The 26,481-nt window shown below is 49.2% G+C and overlaps 1 protein-coding gene across 1 annotated transcript; it reads right to left on the bottom strand.

Annotated features, from left to right (window-relative positions):
* Nucleotides 1-515: 515 nt before the first annotated feature.
* On the bottom strand, nt 516-26,311 carry LOC129708973 (TRAF3-interacting JNK-activating modulator). Its single transcript, XM_055655078.1, has 15 exons — nt 24,439-26,311; nt 21,980-22,130; nt 20,393-20,465; nt 19,160-19,184; nt 17,779-17,808; nt 15,828-15,923; nt 14,733-14,804; nt 13,177-13,317; nt 11,900-12,037; nt 10,411-10,555; nt 9,111-9,173; nt 7,368-7,427; nt 5,666-5,778; nt 4,828-4,941; nt 516-1,357 (listed from the first exon to the last, which is right to left on the bottom strand). Exons 1-15 carry the CDS (start codon nt 24,916-24,918, stop codon nt 1,262-1,264), a joined length of 1,797 nt encoding a protein of 598 aa, XP_055511053.1. The 5' UTR covers nt 24,919-26,311; the 3' UTR covers nt 516-1,261.
* Between the last annotated feature and the right edge of the window lie 170 nt (nt 26,312-26,481).

Genomic DNA, 26,481 nt, shown 5'->3' on the forward strand with positions numbered 1-26,481 from the left:
TCTCCGAGACAGGAAAGTCAGGAAAGCTGCATCCGGTGATGCTCTCTTATCAGTTAAATAAAACACTTTATTATTGGAATAACTCACTGGGATAGGCAGCATCTCCGGATAAAAGGAATGGGTGACGTTTCGGGTCGAGACCCTTCTTCAGACTCCCCATTTCTTCTCTCCAGAGATGCTGCCTGTCCCGCTGAGTTACTCCAGCATTTTGTGTCTTATCTTCGCTGTAAACCAGCATCTGCAGTTCCTTCCTACACCTTTATTGTATTTACAAATAGGATGTGGGTATCCACGGCATTGACACCCTGACATTTGGGTTCTGACAATAAGGTGTTAATGAAGGTGGACAAAAGTGCTGGAGAAACTCAGCGGGTGCAGCAGCATCTATGGAGCGAAGGAAATAGGCAACGTTTCGGGCCGAAACCCGGAAGGGTTTCGGCCCGAAACGTTGCCTATTTCCAGAAGGATTTCGGCCCGAAACGTTGCCTATTTCCTTCGCTCCACAGATGCTGCTGCACCCACTGAGTTCCTCCAGCACTTTTGTCTACCTTTGATTTTCCAGCATCTGCAGTTCCTTCTTAAACAAGGTGTTAATGCACTTCCTTAAAACTGAGTGGTGAACTGAACCAGATCAGATGTAGGTCAGGAGACACAGAGGCAATGTTAAATATTGATAGAAGATAGAACAGTCCAGCACAGGAACAGGCTCTTCGGCCCACAATGTCCCTGGCGAACATGATGCTAAGTAAAGGGCCTGTCCCACTTACACAATTTCTTTTCGGCGACTTGCCGCCAACACCCGGCACAGTCACAGCTGGTGGCTGAAAGTTTTCGACATGTTGAAAATCCAGCGGCAACCAGAATAAGGTACGACTCTTTGGGCGACTACTCACGACCATACAGGCTTCACCACACGATGTCACGTAAGTGGGACAGGCCCTTAAACTAATCTCCACTGCCAGCATGTGATCTGTATCTTCTCCGTCCCTTTCATCAAATATTTGAAACTCAAGTGCAACACCTATCTGCCTGCCTGCCTATCTAAAAGCCACGACCATATCTGCAGATTTGTGTCCCTGAATGTATTATTAAACCAGATTAGGGCTCCCAATAACTTGATCGATTACCTGGAGTGAATGTACACCTGAATACCTAAAGATTTTAAAATACATCAGTGTTTCTTTTTTGATGGAAATTCCATGTTCAAGTACAGTTACAAGTTTGTGTTGGTGACACGTTGTCATTTCATTCATTCAGCTTCTTAAAAAGGAACTTTGTCCATGTTTGCCCAAAGTACTGCCAGCGCTGCTCCCACTGCAGCCACCAGGAGGAATGTCCAACATCGACTATAGCGCCTCTAGAAAAGAGGGGATAGAGAGCTCTAAATCAGCAATCCATTACATAATATAACTCCAACGAAAATGTCCCTACCCACCCGCCCCCGGTATTTATATGTGTAAAACGGGCTGCGTTCTCTGGATCTCCCTGTTGGATTGCAACCTTGTCGTGGTCGGGGAGCTTGTGTGTCTCAGTGACCCCTAGAGCTATACCAGTGGGAGGTTCGTCTCCTGTTAGGGTCTCCCATGCTGGACAGGTGGAAGGGTAGAGGTGAGACAAGGAGCGATCCACTGGTCCTCCAGGCTGGAGGTTGAGCACAGGGCTAACAACCCTGCCTCGTAATACACATATGTTACGGGAACAGCAACTGAAGGAATCAACACTGCTGGGCATGATGGACCTCCAGGGCCATCAACAGATGCTAGGATGGCTAGGACCAGACAGCATCCCAAGAATAGCCTTGCACTGGACACCGGATGGGAAAAGGAAAAGAGGGAGACCCAGAACCACCTGGCATCGAACTGTAGAGGAGGAAATGAAAACATTGGAGCTGCCCTGGGGCAGTGTCCAGAAGCTAGCCCAGAACACACAGGAGTGGAGGCCCTTCCTTGCTGCCCTACATGCCAGGAGGCATCATAGGCAGTTCTCTGGATACATTCAGCAGTGGCAACTTCAGATCACATCATTTGTCTGCAGGAAGTCTTCATCCCATCTTAGATCATAAGATATAGGAGCAGAATTAAGCCATTCGGCCCATCTACTCTGCTCCGCCATTCGATCATGGCTGATCAATCTCTCCCTTTCAACCCCATTCTCCTGCCTTCTCCCCATAACTTTTGGCTCCCTTAATAATCAAGACTCTGTCAATCTCCCACTGCCGTCTGTGGCAATGAGTTCCACAGATTCACCATCTTCTATTTCTGACACATTGAGGAATATTCAGTGTGTATAAATGACGTATAAGTCTTATGATCGAACATTCTGATGCCCAAATCTTTTTCAGAAGCTGGGAATAGTTTTCGATTTTAATTTCAATGGCGTCTAAAGTGAACGGAGTAACCAGGGTTATGTTGCTGGATATTGTGCAAGAGATAGATGAAGGCGGGTGCTTGACATGGATGTGGGGTCCTGGGAGACCCTTGCAGCCGACCGCACAAGGTGGAGAGTTAACCTGAACCAACATCTCAAAACGGGGGAAGAGAAACTGTTGAACGCAGCGGCAGACAAGCGGGCGCGCAGAGAGGGGCACGGCAACTTCAACAAACCCGAGACCACACACACACGCACACACACACACACACACACACACACACACATACCCACACACGCACACACACCCACACACACACATATACACACGCACACACGTACACTCACACACACGCACGCACACACACACATATATACACACACACATACACACGCACACTTATACACACACTCACACACACACGCACACACGCACACACATACACACGCACACACACACACACGCACACACACACACACACACACACACACACACACACGCACACACACACACACACACACACACACACACACACGCACACACACACACACGCACACACACACACACCACGCACACACACACACACGCACACACACACGCACGCACACACACACACACACACACACACACCACGCACACACACACACACACACACGCACACACACACACACGCACACACACACACACACACACACACACACACACACGCACACACACACACGCACGCACACACACACACACACACACGCACACACACACACCCCACGCACCCCCACGCACACACACCCATACACACCCACACACACACACACACACACGCACACACACACACACACGCACACACACACACACACGCACACACATATAAACAGACACACACAGAGGTACACACATACACACATAGACACACACATACACACCTACACACACACACACACACACGGACACACACGGACACACACACACACACGTGACCTTTGCCACAGAGACTGTCACTCATGCATTGGTCTCTTCAGCCACAAGTGACGCTGCTCCAGCTGAGTTTTGTAGTGAGCGGCCAACAACTAGGATGCATCACGCATGGTCAGCCATGACCGAGGGCTTCAGTCTCTTACGAGAGTGGAGTTTAAACCCTCATGGCCGCAGAGATTTGATGCAATCAACTGAATATTCTCCAATTAAAAACTAGTATCCGTAATGGTGACTAGAACACCATACTGTGGATCACATGGACACATGGATCTCTGGAACTCTCTGCCACAGAGGGTAGTTGAGGCCACAGTTCATTGGCTATATTTAAGAGGGAGTTAGATGTGGCCCTTGTGGCTAAAGGATCAGGGGGTATGGAGAGAAGGCAGGTACAGGATACTGAGTTGGATGATCAGTCATGATCATATTGAATGGCGGTGCAGGCTCGAAGGGCCGAATGGCCTCCTCCTGCACCTATTTTCTATGTTTCAATGTTTATACGATTGGTGCAGAAGAGAAACTGCTAGAGTTGCTCAACGGGTAAGGCAGCATCTGGGGTGGGAAATGGACAGGCGACTGTGAATGGGGATGTGTGGGAAGGAGATACAGCTGCTGGTTTAAAACAAAGTGGGACCCTTCGAATCGGGACCCTTCGAATCGGGACCCTTCTTCAGACTTGTGATAGCAGCTTTAATTGTCACTGGCAGATGTTATGGAAATCTATATTATATAAACAATGGATGTAAACTAAACTCTACAACTTATTTGGAACATGATCAAGAAAAAATGAACTTGACAGGCCAATAAAAGTTTAAAATGTTAGTTATAGGAACTGTACATCCTGGTTAACCTAAAAAAGACACAGAGTGCTGGAGTAACTCAGCGGGTCAGGCAGCATCTGTGGAGAACATGGATAGGTGACGTTTCACAGAGTGCTGGAGTAACTCAGCGGGTGCAGCAGCATCAATGGAGCTAAGGAAATAGGTAACGTTGCCTATTTCCAGAAGGGTTTCGGCCCGAAACGTTGCCTATTTCCTTAGCTCCATAGATGCTGCTGCACCATAACTCAGTGGGTCAGGCAGCATCTGTGGAGAACATGGATAGGTGACGTTTCACAGAGTGCTGGAGTAACTCAGCGGGTCAGGCAGCATCTGTGGAGAACATGGATAGGTGATGTTTTGGGTCGGTCCCTTTAGATGGGGAGGAGAAGGGTCCCCTCTCCAGAGATGCTGCCTGACCTGCTGTGTCGCCATATCTATTTTTTGTAAATCAGAATCTGCAGTCCCTTATTTTTTAATATATCATTTTAATTGGGTTAATTTTCTGATCAAAATAGTTAATGATGACAGAAAAAGCCGGTTCGTATGAAGTGTATTCTTAGGCAAGCAGTTTCCTAGTGATTTCATGCACACATGATGGTGGTTTGTTGCTCATTCATTGTAAGTGTGGTATTTCCTCACCTGAGACAGGAGGTGGTTTCAGAATCTCACCTGGGCAGGTCTCTTCTGCAGTCTGTCTGTCTGGTTGCGGGAGGCTGCTGGGTGTGTGAGCTGGGCCTGACGTCCTACCCACACCGTGGCGAGCTGGGATTGGAGGCCGTTGCACTGGAGGGTGGGTGAGGAAGAGGAGGTAAATAGGGCATGGCTTAGACACAGGTAGAAAAAACCTTCCAATGGGCCCCAGTCATCATGTTCAACCTCCAGTAATACTGAGGGACAAATCAATGGCCAATGTACCTCCTGCCAATGCATCAATCCGTCCACGAGGCCTTGACTGGACACTATCTCACCCCCAGGGTAGTATTTGGCCTGGAGCTCCTGTCAAACCCAGCCAATGGGCATCAAAGGGGTTCACTTGTCACACATGGTATGGGAGTAGGACCTTGCGTCCGGATGGCATTAACATTGAATTCTACATTGAACATTGCTAGCCCTTGCTGTCTCCTCCCCTTCCTTAACCCTCTAGCTGTCTCCTCCCACCCTCCTATCCACCCGCCCTCGGGCTCCTCCTCCTCCCCTTTTCTCGACTTGAAACGTCACCCATTCCTTCGTTCCACAGGTGCTGCCTCACCCATAAGGGTCTTGACCCGAAACGTCACCCATTCCTTCGCTCCACAGATGCTGCCTCACCCGCTGAGTTTCTCCAGCATTTTCATCTACCTTCGATTTTCCAGCATCTGCAGTTCTTTCTTAAACATAGATGTTGTAATGGTACCTGCCTCAACTACCTCCCCTGGAGCTGTGGCTACATGAGATTATTGACGGGACATTGCCACTATGGGATGCCACCTCACATCAGGGGCAAGGGATTTCTGCCACCTTCCCTCACCTCCTCCTGTTTGGCATGGAGCTGGCACGACTGCCCTTCCAGTTGCTCAGCCAGTTGTCTGACCTCCTGCTGAAGCGTGGCCTCCCGCTGTGCTGTCCTGGCACGGAACTCATCTGCAATGAATCACAGTCCATGTTTGCCATGGGGAACAGAGAGGGCAGAAGTTGATTTACAAAATTCTTAAGGGGGTTGGACAGGCTAGATGCAGGAAGATTGTTCCCGATGTTGGGGAAGTCCAGGACAAGTGGTCACACAGTTTGAGGATAAGGGGGAAATCCTTTAGGACCGAGATGAGAAAAAAAAAATTTTTTCACACACAGAGAGTGGTGAATCTGTGGAATTCTCTGCCACAGAAGGTAGTTGAGGCCACACAGTTCATTGGCTATATTTAAGAGGGAGTTAGATGTGGCCCTTGTGGCTAAAGGGATCAGGGGGTATGGAGAGAAGGCAGGAACAGGATATTGAGTTGGATGATCAGCCATGATCATATTGAATGGCGGTGCAGGCTCGAAGGGCCGAATGGCCTCTACTCCTGCACCTATTGTGTATGTTTCTATGATTTGCCGTGCCGTTAAGGCCCTGTCTCACGGTGCAAGCCCACCCAAGAGTGATCCCGAGTGAAAGAAAAAAATAAAACTACGAGATTCCAAGTTTATATTCAGGAGTTTAAATGAGTTCCCACGTGTATGTCTAAGTTTGCCGTTTACTTCTCATTTCTGCGAGTTACCAAGTTCCTCTTCCCAGTTACTCTTGAGCCAACAACGACTACCGACGTGTGGAAAGATCATCGCATGGTAAAAACAATGTCATGCAGTTTATTTCTCACTGGTGGCCGATTGGGAAAGGGGGAGATGCAGCGAGACCTGGGTGTCATGGTACACCAGTCATTGAAGGTAGGCATGCAGGTGCAGCAGGCAGTAAAGAAAGCGAATGGTATGTTAGCATTCATTGCAAAAGGATTTGAGTATAGGAGCAGGGAGGTTCTACTGTGGTTGTACAGGGTCTTGGTGAGACCACACCTGGAGTATTGCGTACAGTTTTGGTCTCCAAATCTGAGGAAGGACATTCTTGCCATAGAGGGAGTGCAGAGAAGGTTCACCAGACTGATTCCTGGGATGTCAGGACTGTCTTATGAAGAAAGACTGGATAGACTTGGTTTATACTCTCTAGAATTTAGGAGATTGAGAGGGGATCTTATAGAAACTTACAAAATTCTTAAGGGGTTGGACAGGCTAGATGCAGGAAGATTGTTCCCGATGTTGGGGAAGTCCAGGACAAGGGGTCACAACTTAAGGATAAAGGGGAAATCCTTTAAAACCGAGAGGAGAAAAACTTTTTTCACACAGAGAGTGGTGAATCTCTGGAACTCTCTGCCACAGAAGGTAGTTGAGGCCAGTTCATTGGCTATATTTAAGAGGGAGTTAGATGTGGCCCTTGTGGCTAAGGGGATCAGGGGGTATGGAGAGAAGGCAGGTACGGGATACTGAGTTGGATGATCAGCCATGATCATATTGAATGGCGGTGCAGGCTCGAAGGGCCGAATGGCCTACTCCTGCACCTAATTTCTATGTTTCTATAAAAAGACCCAGCCTGAAGAACGATCTCGACCCGAAACATCACCAATTTCTTTTCTCCAGAGATGCTGCCTGACCAGCTGAGTCATTTTGTGTCTGTCTTTGGTTTAAACTAGTATCTGACTCACGGTACAGTCGCGCCGATCTCTCCTGCTCAGCCGCCTCTGCAACCTTCTTCTGTAACATTTCTGCAGGTTGAAGAAATGTTGTAACGAGTTACTGTTGGGCAGAGTTGGTATCCGATCCACTGAGTCTCATTTTCACTCCATAAGTTAACTTCTGTTTCAAATAGTTTAGTGTGTCGGAAGGAACTGTGGGCGCTGGTTTATACCGAAGATAGACACAAAACGCTGGAGTAACTTAGCGGGTCAGGAGAAATGGAACAGGTGACGTTTCAGGTCGGAACCCTTGTTCAGTCTAAAGAAGAGTCTCGACCCGAAACATCACCTGTTCCTTTTCTCCAGAGATGCTGCCTGATCTGCTGAGTTACTCCAGCATTTTGTGCCTGTTTTAGTTTAGTTTAGTTTTTAAAAAATGGTAATTAATTAGAGTATACCGTTGCAATTATTTACAATGAAAATTCACACAGCAGCTGATTATGATACAGCAATAAGAAGTGAAAGGGCTAGAAAAATTGGTGTAGGAGTAGGCCATTCGGCCCTTTGAGCCAGCATTGCCATTCAATATCATCATGGCTGATCATCTAAAATCAGTACCCTGCTTTTTCCCCATTTCCCTTGATTCCCTTGATGCCCCCTCTACCCCCCCTCTGCCCCCCCCCCCCCCCTCTCTCTACCCCCCCCCCCCCCCCCTCTATCCCCACTGCTACTACCCCCCCTGCCTCCTCTATCCCTCTAGTACAGAGAAGGTTCACCAGACTGATTCCTGGGATGTCAGGACTTTCATATGAAGAAAAAGACTGGATAGACTTGGCTTGTACCCGCTAGAATTTAGAAGATTAAGGGGGGATCTTATAGAAACATACAAAATTCTTAAGGGGTTGGACAGGCTAGATGCAGGAAGATTGTTCCCGATGTTGGGGAAGTCCAGAACAAGGGGTCACAGCTTAAGGATAAGGGGGAAATCTTTTAGGACCGAGATGAGGAAAACGTTTTTTCACACAGAGAGTGGTGAATCTCTGGAATTCTCTGCCGCAGAAGGTAGTTGAGGCCAGTTCATTGGCTGTATTTAAGAGGGAGTTAGATGTGGCCCATGTGGCTAAAGGGATCAGGGGGTATGGAGAGAAGGCAGGTACAGGATACTGAGTTGGATGATCAGCCATGATCATATTGAATGGCGAATGTGCAGGCTCGAAGGGCCGAATGGCCTCTACTCCTACACCTATTGTCTATGTTTCTATGTTTCTACCCCCTGTGCCCTCTACCCCCTGCCCCTTGAGCAGGGTTCTAAATATCCGCCAGGTCTGGGAGGCAACAAGTTGGCGGGTTGTCTTCAATGTTTCTGGTCCTGGATTCTCCCTCAAGAGAAAACATCTTTCACATCTTAGCGTTGAGCTTAGAGATACAGCACGGAAACAGGCCCTTCGGCCCAACTTACCCACAGCAGCCAACATGCTCCAGCTACACTAGTCATAGAGTGATACAGCACGGAAACAGGCCCTTCGGCCCACCGAGTCTACGCCAACAATCAATGGGCTGTGTATTTGGTTTCAGCTTGGTGTGTGTTGAGCCCTTTTCAAGGGTGTCGGTGGATACGGGGAGAAGGCAGGCGAATGGGGTTGAGAGGGAGAGATAGTTCAACCATGCTGGAGTAGACAATGGGCCGAATGGCCTAATTCTACTCCTACGACTTATGGAACTTTTCCAATTGCAAGACACATGAACTTGGTGTCAGGAGATATCTGTACTCACCCTGCAGTTGACTGATCATACAACCCAGTCCTTGCTTTTGCTCCTCGGCGTTTTGTATTTCAGCTGGGGAGAAAAAGCAATCAGTGGTCATTTTACAGTCCACGATGTAATGGGGTCATCTGAGGCTCAAAGGGCCACACACGTGACTCTTGTAGTTTGCATTATTTTCTCTGCATTGCCAGAGGCTGAGGAGAGAGACACGGTGGAGGTGTATAAGACCATGAAAGCCACTGATGGAGCAGATGGTCAGAGCCGCGTGTCCAATGATGGAAATATCAAATACTGGTGGTCAAAGCTTTAAGGTGAGAGGGGCAAGGTTGCAAGATTTTTATGGTGCCTGGAACGAGCTTCTGGGGGTGGTGGTGGATAGCAGATACGACAGTGGTGTTTCAAGAGACCTTTGGATAGGCACATGGACACGCAAGGAATGGAGGGATATGGATTATGTCCAGGCACTTTAGAGTTGGCCTTGGAACCATGCTCAGCATAGACATTGTGGGCTGAAGTGCCTGTTGCTGCACTGAAGATAGAGACAAAACGCTGGAGTAACTCAGCGGGTCAAGCAGTATCTCTGGAGAAAACGAATAGGAGACATCACCCATCCTTTTCTCCAGAGATGCTGCCAGACCCACTGAGTTACTCCAGCATCTTGTGCCTGTCTTCGGTATAAACCAGCGTCTGCAGTTCCTTCCTACACTGTTCCCGTGCTGTATTGTTCCACGTTCCACGTTGCTCCACAGAATGTTATTGGCAGAGCACGCATTCTATCATAACCTCAACGCAGCTTGGAGCTGGTGAAAGGGCTCTGGGGTGTTGGACAGTGAACTGCTCACTGCAGCTCTGGCCCGCTGCTATTCCAGCCACGGTTTAGATATGGTTAGCAGTGACGCCCAGATACTGATTTTAGATGATCAGCCATGGTCATATTGAATAGGTGCAGGAGGTGCATAAAAATACAGGAGGCCTCAACTACCTCCTCCCGCAGCCCGTCCCATACACCCACCACCCCTTGCGTGAATATATCACACCTCAGGTTCCTATTAAATCTTCCCCCCACCCCTCACCTTAAACCTATACACTCTGGTTTTCGATTCCCCTACTCTGCCCAATCTATTCCTCTTGTGATTTTGTCCACTATAAGATCAATTCTCATCCTCCTGCATTCCAAGGAATAGAGTCCTCGCTTGCTCAAACCCTCTCTATAACTCAGGCCCTCAAGTCCTGGCAACATCCTTGTAAAGTCGGCATGGGCCAGGTGAGCCGTGAACAACTCTGTGTGTACATCTCAGCTGTGGCGTACCTCTGCCCATTTGAAGCTGCTTTTCCTTGAGCTCGTTGTCTTCTTTAAGGGCATCGATCTGGTCCAAGAGTGTGTGCGTTTCATTTTCCACAGCCTCCAGCTTGCTTTGTAAACTTCTCAGCACCTCACCATCACTTTCTGCTCTCTGGGAAAAATATAGACGAGGGGGAAAAAGTCAGCAACGTTGCATAGAAAGCTGGCCGTCCATGCTGATGTAATGTGAGAAAAAGCTGGAAATACAAATTAAAATAATGTCCCGGCAGCATCTGTGGAGAGAAATCCGTCAACTGAAACATCCGACCACAACTAGAGAGCGGTCCTGAACTACTATCTACCTCATTGGAGACTCTCGGACTATCTTTGATCTTAACTGGCTTTACCTTGCACTAAATAACAATAATAAAAATAATAATACTACTGATAATAATAATAATACTAATAATAATACTAATAATAAAAATACTACTAATAATAATACTATAATAATAATAATACTACTAATAATAATACTAATAATAATACTACTAATAATAATAATACTACTAATAATAATACTAATAATAGTACTACTAATAATAATACTAATAATAATACTAATAATAATAATAATAATACTAATAATAATACTAATAATAATACTACTAATAATAATAATAATAATAATAATAATAATAATAATAATAAATACTTTATTGATCCCCTCAGGGAAATTCAGATATCCAGAAGCCCCCAACCAACAAACCCACACATTCAAAATGAATGCAGACAGAAAATACATACAATACCAGGTGGACACTACCTGAGAGCAATAAATACTTAAAAAGACCAATAATTAACAATTAAAAATTAAAAAATGTAAAGACTGCATCCCCCTCCAGCCTAGCGGTCCGTATTATAAAATCTAATGGCTGCAGGGGTGAAGGATCTCCTGAACCGCTCCGTTCTACAGGGCAGGGAGAGGAGCCGGCTGTTGTTCCGAGTGTTCCTTTGACTCTCCAGAATTACATGGAGGGGATGCCCGGGGATGCTACATGGGAGACCCCTTCATGGGATCATCGGAGACCCCCTTCCACCCCTGCAACGGACTGTTCCAGCTGCTACGGTCAGGCAAACGCCTCCGTTGCCATGCTGTGAGAACGGAGAGGATGAGAAGGAGTTTCTTCCAGAGGCCATTCGGACTGTAAACTCCTATCTCACCAGGGACTAACTCTACTGAACCACTCTACTGCTTTTTTTTTTAAATTGCCGTTTTTTCCCCTTTGTCCTTCCTCCCACAATATGTAATATGTGATTCTGTTCCATTCTGTCTGTAGTTTGTCTGTCTGTTTGTTTTTTGGCACAAAGTCCGCGAGCATTGCCACTTTTCATTTCACTGCACATCTCGTATGTGTGTATGTGATGAATATACTTGACTTGACTACTTGTCAATGATGGATTCTCTCAATGGAACATACAGTATTTCCGAGTGACGGCATCAGGAGCAAGGTACCTGCAGCTTGCTCTCGGCTATGTGCAGTTGATCCGTGGTGTACAAGTGTTGGCTGTCCATCTCCGCACTGTGGGCCACGGCTCCATGATAGGCCTCTCTCCAGTGGGCAGCCTCTCGCTCTGCTTCCTGCAGCGATCTCTGCAAGCACAAACACCCAGCTTCACTCCCCACTTACCTGTCTCCACTCCACTAAGCATAACTCTATGACTCTACCAGTCCAAACATGTTCTAGATGTTGATATTAAACAAAAATGCTGGAGAAACTCAGCGGGTGAGGCAGCATCTATGGAGCGAAGGAATAGGTGACGTTTCGGGTCGAGACCCGGAAGGGTCTCGACCCGAAACGTCACCTATTCCTTCGCTCCATAGATGCTGCCTCACCCTTAAGGGTCTCGACCCGAAACGTCACCTATTCCTTCGCTCCATAGATGCTGCCTCACCCTTAAGGGTCTCGACCCGAAACGTCACCTATTCCTTCGCTCCATAGATGCTGCCTCACCCTTAAGGGTCTTGACCCGAAACGTCACCTATTCCTTCGCTCCATAGATGCTGCCTCACCCTTAAGGGTCTCGACCCGAAACGTCACCTATTCCTTCGCTCCATAGATGCTGCCTCACCCTTAAGGGTCTCGACCCGAAACGTCACCTATTCCTTCGCTCCATAGATGCTGCCTCACCCTTAAGGGTCTCGACCCGAAACGTCACCTATTCCTTCGCTCCATAGATGCTGCCTCACCCTTAAGGGTCTCGACCCGAAACGTCACCTATTCCTTCGCTCCATAGATGCTGCCTCACCCTTAAGGGTCTCGACCCGAAACGTCACCTATTCCTTCGCTCCATAGATGCTGCCTCACCCGCTGAGTTTCTCCAGCATTTTTGTCTACCTTCGATTTTTCCAGCATCTGCAGTTCCTTCTGAAACGTTAACCACTTCACCCCAAAACCCTTGACGCCCGTTCTAATCAAGAACTTGTCGATCTCCGCCTTAGAAATGTCCACTGACTTGTCCTCCACAGCCCTGTGTGGCAATGAGTTCCACAGATTCACCACCCTCTGACAAAAGAAACTCCTCCTCACCTCCTTTCTAAACGAGCGCCCTTTAATTCTGAGGCTGTGGTCCTAGACTCTCCCACTAGTGGAAACATCCTCTCCACATCCACTCTATCCAGGCCTTTCATTATTCTGTAAGTTTCAATGAGGTCCCCCCCTTCAACCTTCTAAACTCCAGCGAGTGGAGGCCCAGTGCTGCAGCTGTTACTGAGCATGCAATGCCCCTCACCTGGATCTTGTCCAGGCTGCGTTCTGCTGCCGTTTTCTCCTCAGTGGCTCTCTGTAGTTGTTCTTTAGCCACCTGCTCATACCGGAGCTTCTGCTGCTGCATATCCATCATGCTCTCCTTCACGCCATCCCGTGAGTGATTCTGTCAAAGAAACACCTGGCTGTTTTACAGAGCACCACAGGGGCCAGGTTAGAGGTACAGCGCGAAAACAGGCTTGTCAATGGCTGCATCCACTCTAACAAAATTTCATTAGGGTGCACTGTGAAGATTGTAATGAAATTTTGTTCAAGGTGCACTGTGTCTAGGTGTATATCTGAATGACAATAAAGTTTTCATTCATTCATTCATGCATTCATTCATTCATTTATTGTTGGCAGATGTAGCGGTAACTCAACCTCATAACATTTAGACAATAGACAATAGACAACAGGTGCAGGAGGAGGCCATTCGGCCCTTCATGCTACCACCGCCATTCAATGTGATCATGGCTGATCATCCCCAATCAGTACCCCGTTCCTGCCTTCTCCCCATATCCCCTGACTCCAATATCTTTAAGAGCCCTATCTAGCTCTCTCTTGAAAGTATCCAGAGAACCGGCCTCCACCACCCTCTGAGGCAGAGAATTCCACAGACTCACCACTCTATGTGAGAAAAAGTGTTTCCTCGTCTCCGTTCTAAATGGCCGACCCCTTATTCATAAACTGTGGCCTTCTTAAATTGTATGTATCGGTGGTGCAGCGGTAGAGTTGCTGCTTTGCAGCACACGCAGCGTTGGAGACCAGGGTTCGATCCCGACTACGGGTGCTGTCTGTACGGAGTTTGCACGCTCTCCCCGTGGGTATTCTGTTTGCCCCCAGTGTGTGTAGGATAGCGTTAGTGTGCGGGGATCGCTGGTCGGTGCTGACTCGGTGGGTCGAAGACCATGTTCTTGCACTTAGGCAGCTTACACCCCAGCGATATGAACATTAACTTCTCTATCTTTAAGTAAAACCCCTGTCCCACTGTACGAGTTCATTCAAGAGTTCTCCCCGAGTTTGCCCTGATTCGAACTCGGAGATTTACGGTAACGGCCACTCGTCGGTACTCGGGGCTCTCGTGGACATTTTTCATCACGTTGAAAAATCTTCACCAGTCTTCCCGTGCTTACCTGCCGTTAGCGAGTCTTCCCGAGTACCTGCCGTTAGCGTTACGAGCCGCTAAGAGACGTCCCCGAGCTCCGACGTACCCGCTACGTTCATTCTCCGTGCTTACCACGAGTTTGATTTTTTTTAACTCGGGAGAGCTCTTGGAATGAACTTGTACAGTGGGACAGGGCTTTCCCTCTCTCTCCATCCCTCCCCCTTCCCAGTTCTCCCACCAGTCTGACTGCCCCCGACTACATTTTATCTCTGTTTGCTGTCACCTTCTCCGAGGCAGATAGGATTGTTCGGTACTTTTGTAACTTTATACCACCTGGGTCGTATGCAAATCAAAGCATTTCACTTCACCTGGGTACCCGAGGTTCAGGTGGCAATGAAGTATCATTCAATTAGCTCATCAAACAAGTCATTCCCTACCTGTGCCCAGGTGTGTAGCTGAGCCTCAAGTGATTGGAGTTTACAGCGTAAGGCATCATCATCCAACTGCACCTGAAATGAAGATTCACAGGTGAGTGCGACAGGTGAGTGCGACAGGTGAGCAGAACAGGTGAACACAGAGCGTAGGAGGCAGAATTTGATTGAACATAGACTAGTACAGATACTGATAGAATCAGTAACGGGCTGTTTGGCCCATCTATGCTGTACATGAGCTCATCGACCCGATAACGGAGGAACATGATAAATACAAACAGCATTTTGTGCAATATTTAATTTTGTGAAAACTGTAATCCCTCTAAAACCTTTCCTATCCATGTACCTGTCTAAATGCCTTTTAAATGCTGTTGCAGCACCTGCCTCAACGGGTTCGATCCACGGGTGCTGTCTGTACGGAGTTTGCATGTTCTCCCCGTGACCTGCGTGGGTTTTCTCCGAGATCTTCGGTTTCTTCCCACACTCCCAAGACGTGCAGGTTTGTAGGTTAATTAGCTTGGTATAAGTATAAATTGTCCCCAGTGTGTGTAGGATAGTGTTAGTGTGCGGGGATCGCTGGTCGGCGCGGACTCGGTGGGCCGAAGGCGCTTTTTCCACGCTGTATCGCTAAAGTATAAAGGTGTACCATGCACACATGTGGATCGGTGATGTTTCCCCCTTGAATCTCTAAACTAAACTAAACTAAACCACCTCCTTCAGCTAGCTACTGTAACAGTATCTATCTCAACGAGGTGAGGAGGAAGGAACTGCAGGTGCTGGTTTTAACCGAAGATAGACACAAAATGCTGGAGTAACTCAGCGGGACAGGCAGCATCTCTGGAGAGAAGGAATTGGTGACTGTTCGGGTCGAGACCGTTCTTCAGCCTGATGAAGTCTTCTTCGATCTGAAGAAGGGTCTTGGCCTGAAATGTCACCCATTCCTTCTCTCCAGAGATGCTGCCTGCCCCGCTGAGTGACTCCAGCATTTTGTGTGTGTCTCAAGGAGGTGAGTCAGCTTGTGGAGGTAGGCATGGAGGAATGTTGCCGAGCTGACCCACAGCTACGGCAGGTTCAGCGAGCGGTCATGTCCGTGCTCTCTACCTTCCAGGACTTCTCCGCTGCCTGTAGCAGGGTTGCCAGCAGCTGCTGGAGGATGGCCATCTTCTGTTTCAGCTTCAGCTCCCGGTGTAATGCTTCCTGCAAGAGAGAGACGTCCAGTCATCAAACCCAGCCGACGGCAACACCTTCATCACAGCCAGCACACTGTAGCAGCACACCGACAGCATGTCTGCACGTCTACCTACATCTACCTCCATCTCTCTCCATCTCCTCCATCTCTCTCCATCTCTCCCTCACTCCGTCTCTCTCCTTCTCTCCATCTCTCTCCATCTCTCATCTCTCTCCATCTCTCTCCATCTATCTCTCCTCCATCTCTCTCCATCTCTCTCCATCTACCTCTCCATCTCTCTCTCCATCTCCTCCATCTACCTCCATCTCTCTCCATCTCTCTCCATCTACCTCCATCTCTCTCCATCTCTCTCCATCTCTCTCCATCTCTCTCCATCTCTCTCCATCTCTCTCCATCTCTCTCCATCTCCATCTCTCTCCATCTCTCTCCATCTCTCTCCATCTCTCTCCATCTATCTCCATCTCTCTCCATCTCTCTCCATCTCTCTCCATCTCTCTCCATCTCTCTCCATCTCTCTCCATCTCTCTCCATCTCTCTCCATCTCTCTCATCTCTCTCCATCTCTCTCCATCTATCTCCATCTCTCTCCATCTCTCTCCATCTCTCTCCATCTCTCTCCATCTCTCTCCATCTCTCTCCACTCTCCATCTCTCTCCATCTCTCTCCATCTATCTCCATCTCTCTCCATCTCTCTCCATCTACCTCCATCTCTCTCCATCTCTCTCTCATCTCTCTCTCCATCTCTCTCCATCTCTCTCCATCTCTCTCCATCTCTCTCCATCTCTCTCCATCTCTCTCCATCTCTCTCCATCTCTCTCCATCTCTCTCCATCTATCTCCATCTCTCTCCATCTCTCTCCATCTCTCTCCATCTCTCTCCATCTATCTCCATCTATCTAGAACAATGGGAACCCGGCGTGGGGGGGGGGGGGGCCACAATGAGGGAGGGGGGAGGAGGGAAAGAACCGGGGGGGGGGGAGGGGGGATTTGTAATTGTAAGCGCCCTTTATGTGCGACTCTTTGCATACCTTGTGTATCTACTTTGTGCAACAGATACATCTATCTACATCTACAAACAGGGTTATATAACATCAGGAAATTCATTCATAACAGGAATTGCCCTTTTTATTTGTATATTATTTGAATGTGGCACGGTGGCGCAGCGGTAGAGACCTGGGTTCGATCCTGACCTTGGGTGCTCTCTATACAGAGTTTGTACATTCTCTGGAATTCTCTGCCACAGAGGGTAGTTGAGGCCACACAGTTCATTGGCTGTATTTAAGAGGGAGTTAGATGTGGCCCTTGTGGCTCAAGGGATCAGGGGGTATGGAGAGAAGGCAGGTACAGGATACTGAGTTGGATGATCAGCCATGATCATATTGAATGGCGGTGCTGGCTCGAAGGGCCGAATGGCCTCTACTCCAGCACCTATTGTCTATGTTTCTATGCTTCTCCCCGTGACCGAGTGGGTTTTCTCCGGATGCTCCGCTCCTGCAGGTTTGTGGGGTTAATTGGGTTCAGTAAATTGTGAATTGTCCCTGGTGTGTGGGATAGTACAGGGTGATCGCTGGTCGGCATGGACTCAGTGGGCCAAAGGGCCTGTCTACACGCTGTATCTCTAAAGGAGCAGCATGCAGACTTGTGGATGGATGTTGACTTGTGCTGTTCCTTCCCTTCCTCATTATTAATATTATTGATATACCGAGCGACAGTGTAAAGCTGTTTGTTGCGCGCTATCCAGCCAGTGGAAAGACCACACACGATGACAATCGAGCCGTCCACAGTGTACAGATACAGGATAAAGGACAAACGTTTAGTGCAAGGTAAAGTCCAGTATTTATATTCAGGAACATGAGAGGAAGTACCTTCAGATACTCTGACAGTTGTTGGATCTCCTGCAAGACACAAGATACAAGTATTTCTTGAATAAGCCAACATGAAATGCTAAAGTAAATGCTTCAAGTTGTCAGGAACATCCATCCCACCATCAAGACGTGAGCCTTGATCTCCAACGTCTCATAGATCAGGGGTCAGCAACCTACGGCCCCCGGGCCGAATGTGGCCCATAACCCCAAATCATCCGGCCCGTAGACTTCCGTCATCTCTGGTCCCTCCCGGGCCAGAGGCCGAGGTGACGCAAGGAGGCCTGTGCTGGCGGCCACAATGGCGGAGACGCCGAGCAGCAGCGAGCAGCGAGCATTGGCCGTACCGCATCCTGCGCAAAGCTGCCAGCACGGCCACGCACCTTCTGTGTCTGGGCGTCACTGTCGGGATCGGGGTTGTCAATAGGCCGGGGTCGAGTGAGTGTGAGTATTTGAGCCACAGCCTTCAGGACAGAGACAATGGTCCGGCGCCATGTTGGTGATGGTCCGTAGGTACGCCATGTTGGTGAGGACCCGTAACTAGGGACGCCATGTTGGTGAGGACCCGTAACTAGGGACGCCATGTTGGTGAGGACCCGTAACTAGGGACGCCATGTTGGTGAGCGCTCGTAACTAGGGACGCCATGTTGGTGAACTAGGGACGCCATGTTGGTGAGCGCCCGTAACTAGGGACGCCATGTTGGTGAGGACCCGTAACTAGGGACGCCATGTTGGTGAGCACCCGTAACTAGAGACGCCATGTTGGTGAGCGCCCGTAACTAGGGACGCCATGTTGGTGAGGACCCGTAACTAGGGACGCCATTGGTGGCTGAGCGCCCATGTAGGACCCCGTAGGGAGAGACGCCATGTTGGTGAGCGACCCGTAACTAGGGACACCATGTTGGTGAGCATCCGTAACTATGGACGCCATGTTGGTGAGCACCCGTAACTAGGGACGCCATGTTGGTGAGGACCCGTAACTAGGGACGCCATGTTGGTGAGGACCCGTAACTATGGACGCCATGTTGGCGAGCACCCGTAACTAGGGACGCCATGTTGGCGAGCGTCCTGCAGATTTCTTGATTAGTTCGGGTGTCAGAGGTTGTGGGGAGAAGGCAGGTGAATGGCCTCATTGTACTCCCATTCCTTACACCTTTTGACGTCATGACTTTATATTTACAAAGCGAGCCCCACTTTCTCCCATGAGTGTGTCAGTCATGTCAAAGTGGTGTGCAGTTTGGGGCTATGCTGCATGAAGATAGATGTTTGGGTGAATGGTTCACTGTTACCCCTCTATCTTCATTTACAGACACAGCACACACAGTGATAGACTGGGGCACCGAGCACAAGGGGCAGGAAGAAGCCTGGTGGAAATGTTCTTCACCTGATCGAGAACGGTGACACCGCATCTGTGAAAAAGAGAAAAAGACAATTTCACTGAAGGTATTGGGCGGGCAGTGGGTGTTAACGTGGTGAATTCATAGCAATAGGATTTGAGTATAGGAGCAGGGAGGTTCTACTGCAGTTGTACAGGGTCTTGGTGAGACCACACCTGGAGTATTGCGTACAGTTTTGGTCTCCAAATCTGAGGAAAGACATTCTTGCCATAGAGGGAGTAGAGAGAAGGTTCACCAGACTGATTCCTGAGATGTCAGGACTGTCTTATGAAGAAAGACTGGATAGACTTGGTTTATACTCGCTAGAATTTAGAAGATTGAGGGGGGATCTTATAGAAACTTACAATATTCTTAAGGGGTTGGACCAGCTAGATGCAGGAAGATTGTTCCCGATGTTGGGGAAGTCCAGAACAAGGGGTCACAGTTTAAGGATAAGGGGGAAATCCTTTAGGACCGAGATGAGGAAAACATTTTTCACACAGAGAGTGGTGAATCTGTGGAATTCTCTGCCACAGAAGGTAGTTGAGGCCACAGTTCATTGGCTATATTTAAGAGGGAGTTAGATGTGGCCCTTGTGGCTAAAGGGATCAGGGGGTATGGGGAGAAGGCAGGTACAGGATACTGAGTTGGATGATCAGCCATGATCATATTGAATGGCGAATGGTGCAGGCTCGAAGTGCTGAATGGCCTCTACTCCTGCACCTATTGTCTATGTTTCTATGTACAGTGAAAATATTTTGTGGCGTGCTATCCAGTCAGTGGAAAGACAATATGTGATTACAATCGAGTTTAGTGCATAAAATGCGGTTGATACGGTAAAAGTGAAATAGATGCTGGAGTAACTCATGATAAGAGGAAGGTGACGTTTCACAGAGTTGGAGTAACTCAGGGCAAGCATCTATGGAGCTAAGGAATAGGTAACGTTTCACAGAGTGCTGGAGTAACTCAGCGGGTCAGCATCTGTGGAGAACATGGATAGGTGACGTTTCACAGAGTGCTGGAGTAACTCAGCGGTTCAGGCAGCATCTGTGGAGAACATGGATAGGTGACGTTTCACAGAGTGCTGGAGTAACTCAGCGGGTCAGGCAGCATCTGTGGAGGCTGTGGATCGGTGATGATTCAGGTCTGAAGAAGGATCCCGACCGAAAACGTCACCCATCCGTGTTCTCCAGAGGGACGGCTGCCGAGGACAAGTGTCGGTGAACGAACTCGCTACTCACTCAGTCTGCTGGCTGGCATCCCTCCGCATGGCACGGCCAAGCTCCTGGCTCTGTGCTGGTGGCATCTGAGTAGCTGTTCACAGACAAAAGCAAACTCAATGCTAGCATCTATTTCAAGAGGGCTTGTATACAAAAACAGGGATGGAATGCTGAGGCTCTACAAGGCTGCATTTGGAATATTGTGAGCAATTTTGGGCACCATATCTGAGGAAACATAGAAACATAGAAACTGAAAATAGGCAGGATGTGGCCGGCTCTGGAGATTCAATATGATCATGGCTGTCATCCAGAGGAGCCTTCTCTCCATTGATCCCCTTACCACAAGAACATCTAGTGGGTTCAACTACCCTCTGATGAGAGTTCCAGAGATTTCTCTCTGCGTCCCGATCTCGGTTTTAAAGGATTTCCCCTTTAAGTCCCCCTTGTCCTGGACAATCGGGGCATCTAGCCTCCACAGTTTTGTAAGTTTCTATTAGATAAGGGGAGTAAAACAAGTCTATTTAGGACAGTCCTGACATCCCAGATGAACCGTCTCTGTAATCCCTCTATGGCAATAATGTCCTTCCTCAGATTTGGAGACCAAAACTGTACGCAATACTCCAGGTGTGGTCTCACCAAGACCCTGTACAACTGCAGTAGAAACTCTCTGCTCCTATACTCAAATCCTTTTGCAATGAAAGCTAACACACCATTGGGATGTGGAGAGGGTCCAGAGGAGGTTTACAAGAACGATCCCAGGAATGAGTGGGTTAACCTATGATGAGCGTTTGTCCCGATATTGGGGAGGTCCAGAACTAGGGGTCACAGTTTAAGGATAAGGGGAAATCTTTTAGGATAGAGATGAGGAAAACTTTTTTCACACAGAGCGTGGTGAATCTTGTGGCTAAAGGGATCAGGGGGTATGGGAGAGAAGGCAGGTACAGGATACTGAGTTGGATGATCAGCCATGATCATATTGAATGGCGAATGGTGCAGGCTCGAAGGGCCGAATGGCCTCTACTCCTGCACCTATTGTCTATGTTTCTATGTTTCAGCTCCAATTTTAACTTTTTAGCTTTGAGTTAGAGGAAAAGAAAGGAGAAAGAAGAAGAAAGAGAACGGGTGCGATGTGCAGAGATGGAACCCCTAGACTAGCGAAGCAGTGTTGCCACAGAGTGAATAAAAGAAAGAAACGAGAGAGGAATAGAAAAAAATAAAAGGACAAAAAGAAAAAGAGAAAGAAAAGTGTTGGTATACCTGCCTCTCATCCCTCCCTCCCACCCCACCCAACCCAGCCCATAGTTAGATTTAATAATAATAATAATTTATAATAATAATTTTATTTATAGAGCACTTTAAAAACAAACATAGCTGCAACAAAGTGCTGTACATCACTAATCATTGACAAAAAAGTGAATACACACCAAAAATAACAATCAAAAGTAGGAAAAGACATGTAAAATAAAGAAACATCAAAAACACCACAAACAGAAGCAAAGCCTCAGGCATGGTCAAAAGCCAGGGAGTACAAATGTGTTTTAACACTGGATTTGAAGATGTGTCGCACCATACTATCCTTGTAAAAAAATCAATGAAGTGTGTCCTCACCTTTATCTCTAGTGGGAACGTTGTGGGCGCTGGCTTTGTGTTGGGTGAGAGGGCTGATGGGGAGAGTGAGCCTGGTGCCTTCTGCTGCCCGCTGAGTGAGTTGCTTACTGAATGTCGGGCCGTCAGTGGAGGGGCTGAGCTGTGGAGACATCTGTACACAGAGAGAGAGAGAGAGAGAGAGAGAGTGAGCTTGCTATGTTATCAACCTCAGATTCAGATTCAGATTCAGATTCAATGTTAATTGTCAATGTCAGTGTACAGTACAGAGACAACGAAATGCATTTAGCATCTCCCTGGAAGAGCGACATAGCAAACGATTTGAATAAATAATAATAAGTGTCCGGGGGGGGGGGGGTGGTGATTGGCAGTCACCGAGGTACGTTGTTGAGTAGAGTGACAGCCGCCGGAAAGAAGCTGTTCCTGGACCTGCTGGTTCGGCAACGGAGAGACCTGTAGCGCCTCCCGGATGGTAGGAGGGCAAACAGTCCATGGTTGGGGTGAGAGCAGTCCTTGGCGATGCTGAGCGCCCTCCGCAGACAGCGCTTGCTTTGGACAGACTCAATGGAGGGGAGCGAGGAACCGGTGATAACCTGCGATACCATCTGGAGAAAGGAGCAGCAGCTTGTACGCCGAGGTCTCCGAGTTCACGAACAGCCCCACCCCCCCACCAAACAAACAAACCACCGGGTTCACCATCACCACAACACTAACCTCAACCACGAACTGTTACGGTCAGTATTTGGCTGTTCCAAGGACCATTATGGTTTACGAATAAGGGGTAATCCATTTAGAACGGAGATCGTGGCTGATCTATCTCTCCCTCCTAACCCCATTCTCCTGCCTTCTCCCCATAACCTCTGACACTAATCAATGCCCTGGTTGGCACGGACTCGCTGGGCCGAAGGGCCTGTTCCCGCACTGTATCTCTAAACTAAACTAAACTAAACATTGAAACATATAAGATTATAAGGGCTTGGACACGCTAGAGGCAGGAAACATGTTCCCGATGTTGGGGGAGTCCAGAACCAGGGGCCACACACAGTTTAAGAATAAGGGGTCGGCCATTTAGAACGGAGACGAGGAAACACTTTTTCTCACAGAGAGTTGTGAGTCTGTGGAATTCTCTGCCTCAGAGGGCGGTGGAGGCCGGTTCTCTGGATGCTTTCAAGAGAGAGCTAGATAGGGCTCTTAAAGATAGCGGAGTCAGGGGATATGGGGAGAAGGCAGGAACGGGGTACTGATTGTGGATGATCAGCCGTGATCACATTGAATGGCGGTGCTGGCTGGAAGGGCTGAATGGCCTCTACTCCTGCACCTGTTGTCTATTGACCAGGGGTTATACTGGCATTGTGGCCATTAATATATTTAACACTTACAACTAAAGTGAATCCTCGGTATAACGGACCTCCTTGTGATGGACCGTGGTTGTAGTGATGGCTTAGACTCCACCCCCCCCCCCCCCCCCCCCCCCCCCCCCCCACCCCACACCACCCCCCCCCCCCCCGCCTCCAGACCCTACTGCTACCACCACCACCACCGCTGACCCGTACCGGCACTGCGGCTGCCTGCGGACCGCGGCCATCGCCTCCGCCGACCTTCGCCTCTCCCACCACCGCCAGCCGGCCGGGCCAGACCGAGAATCCGAAGAAAGGTCTCGACCCGAAACGTCACCTATCCATGTTCTCCACAGATGCTGCCTGACCCACTGAGTTATGGTGCAGCAGCATCTATGGAGCGAAGGAAATAGGCAACGTTTCGGGCCGAAACCCTTCTGGAAATAGGCAACGTTTCGGGCCGAAACGTTACCTATTTCCTTAGCTCCATAGATGCTGCTGCACCCGCTGAGTTACTCCAGCACTCTGTGAAACGCACCTATCCATGTTCTCCACAGATGCTGCCTGACCCACTGAGTTACTCCAGCACTCTGTGAAACGTCACCTATCCATGTTCTCCACAGATGCTGCCTGACCCACTGAGTTACTCCAGCACTCTGTGAAACGTCACCTATCCATGTTCTCCACAGATGCTGCCTGACCCGCTGAGTTACTCCAGCACTCTGTGAAACGTCACCTATCCATGTTCTCCACAGATGCTGCCTGACCCGCTGAGTTACTCCAGCACTCTGTGAAACGTCACCTATCCCTATTCTCCACAGATGCTGCCTGACCTGCTGAGTTATTCCAGCACTCTGTGTTCTGTTATCACAAGGGTTTACTGTATACATTGTGTACATTTATTGCATTTATGGGTCTGTTCTGTAGGAATTTTATTTTCCATTTTCCTTGAGTACATCTGACACTTAAACTCATGTGATAGGAGCAGAATTAGGCCATTCGGCCCATCGAGTCTACTCCACCATTCAATCATGTCTGATCTATCTCTCCCTCCTAACCCTATTCTCCAGCCTTCTCCCCATAACCCCTGACACCTGGACTCTTGACGGGAGCACCTGGCCTTACCTGAGTGAGTGAGATTGAGTTGTGTTGGGCTGGCACTGGGCCCACACCTGAGTGGATGTAGGTGAGGTTGGAGAGGTCGCCTGGTGCAGAGTTCTTGCCCCCGTTGGGCTTGTTCTCGTCCTCACCCAGGGCCAGGTTCCTGCGCTTGAGGAAGGCCTGCTGCCGAGGGTTCTGCTGGGCGCTGCGCTGCCGTGGGGAACTGCGGCACAACGTCACGTTGTTTCGGCCGAAGAGGCTGTGGCGGTTCTCGAACCTGCGCTCCACCTTCTGCTCGTAGCTCTCGGTGACCAGTCGCCGCTTCTTGGCGGAGTCAGACCCCCCCTGACCGGACCCCCGCTTCGGGGTGAGACCCTCCATGCCCGCAGCCGGGCTGGCCGGAGGTCCTGCTGGTGACCGCTGGCCACCGCCTTGGCTAGCCAGCATCGGCGAGCTCTGGACACAGTGACCGGCAGTGACCGGGACCAGACCTACCCCCGACATCCACTCAACCCTCTCACAGCAGGGGCGGCACGGTGGTGCAGCGGGTAGAGCTGCTGCCTCACAGCGCCCGAGAACCAGGTTCAATCCTGACTACGGGGGGCTGTCTGTACGGAGTTTGCACGTTCTCCCCGTGACCTGTGTGGGTTTCCTCCGGGAGCTTCGGTTTCCTCCCACACTCCAAAGACGTGCAGGTTTGTAGGTTAATTGGCTAAACTCGGTAAAGAATTGATAAACTCGGTAAAGAATCAAAAAAGATAGTGCAAGTGTGTGGGGTGATCGCTGGTCGGCACGGACTCGATGGGCCGAAGGGCCTGTTTCCACCCCCTGTATCTCTAAAGTCTAAAGTGTGGAGTTTCAATTAGATATTTGCAAAGACGGCAGAGCAATGTTTCCGGTTGTGAGCTGAATTAGACGCCTCCTGGTGTGTTGTCTCTTAGTTTAGATTACAACGTCTTCTACAAGAGACTCGGTGTGCCACGTGAGGTCCAACTGGGGTGAGGAAGAGTGTCCACAGATCCCTCTAGTCCACACACAAACTGTGTGACAATCCAGAGATGATTCAGGCCAATGTGATCACTCACTCACTGAATACTCGATGTTGCCTCTTCCATTTGTGTCTATGACGTTCCCTCTCTCTTTCTCTCTCTCTCGCCCTCCGTCTGAGCAGCGTAGGGACAAAATGTTGGTCTGTGAAACTCAGGAGCTCAGGGCTTCATCAGAGCAGCCAGCCAAAGATGAGTGGTCCTTACCGCAGGCCTGCTTCCTGTTTGTAACCCACACACCAGTCGGAAGCTGAAGGTACGGTCAGATATGGAGGTAGACACAGAGGTGAATGGAGTTAGTCCCCCCTCACGCCCACGATCACTGGCTTCTTCACAGCTCCCCTCGTCCCCACAAACTCCAGCTCCAACCAGAGTCTCCCTCAGCTTTGAGCTCCAGCCCAGAGTGGGGACAGGCTTTCCCCTTCACCGCCAAGTTGTCCTCTCAGCTCTCCTCACCTCCACGCTGAGCTCACACACCAACAGGAAATGTCAACCACCTCCTTTCTAAACTCCTTCCTGCCTCTCGAGCGAGCGGACTGACAGCGCGGTTTATTTCCCCCGCTCTCAGTTGGGCCACCGTTAGCTGTTCCTCAAAGAGAAAAACATTCTGAAGAAGAGTCGCAGCCCGAAACGTCGACCGTTCCTTCTCTCCACAGAGACGCTGACTGACCCGCTGAGTTACTCCAGCACTCTGTGACTATCTCCAGTGTGAACCAGCACCTGCCGTTCTTTCTTAACTCACTACAAAATAGGCATTGGCCAGACGTCGGGCTGTGTGTGTGTACGTGTGGCGGGCGGCTGCTTCTACGACCGGCTTGGTGGCCACGCGGAGAGCGAGTGTGTGGACATACAGGGTGGGTGTCTACAGCTCTCGCTGGCCCATCTGTCACACCCTAGTAGTGACATGTCGTATCTCAGCTGCACACAATCAGAGATAAGCCAGCCACAGCGGATGTGGTGTGTGTCGCTGGGCAACTCTCTGCCTCCTCTCCCACATCTCTGTCGCTCTTTGAAAGGCGGA

Source organism: Leucoraja erinacea, chromosome 24 (genome assembly GCF_028641065.1).
Source record: "Leucoraja erinacea ecotype New England chromosome 24, Leri_hhj_1, whole genome shotgun sequence".
Taxonomy (NCBI): Eukaryota; Metazoa; Chordata; class Chondrichthyes; order Rajiformes; family Rajidae; genus Leucoraja; species Leucoraja erinaceus.

Excerpts from the sequence above, each read along its gene's own strand:
- LOC129708973 (XM_055655078.1), bottom strand. The coding sequence starts at position 24,918 with ATGTCGGGGGTAGGTCTGGTCCCGGTCACTGCCGGTCACTGTGTCCAG. Across the intron at positions 15,924-17,778 it reads AACTGTCAGAGTATCTGAAG|GAAGCATTACACCGGGAGCT; the intron begins GTACTTCCTCTC and ends TCTCTCTTGCAG. Across the intron at positions 9,174-10,410 it reads GCAGCTTCAAATGGGCAGAG|CTGAAATACAAAACGCCGAG; the intron begins GTACGCCACAGC and ends TTTTCTCCCCAG.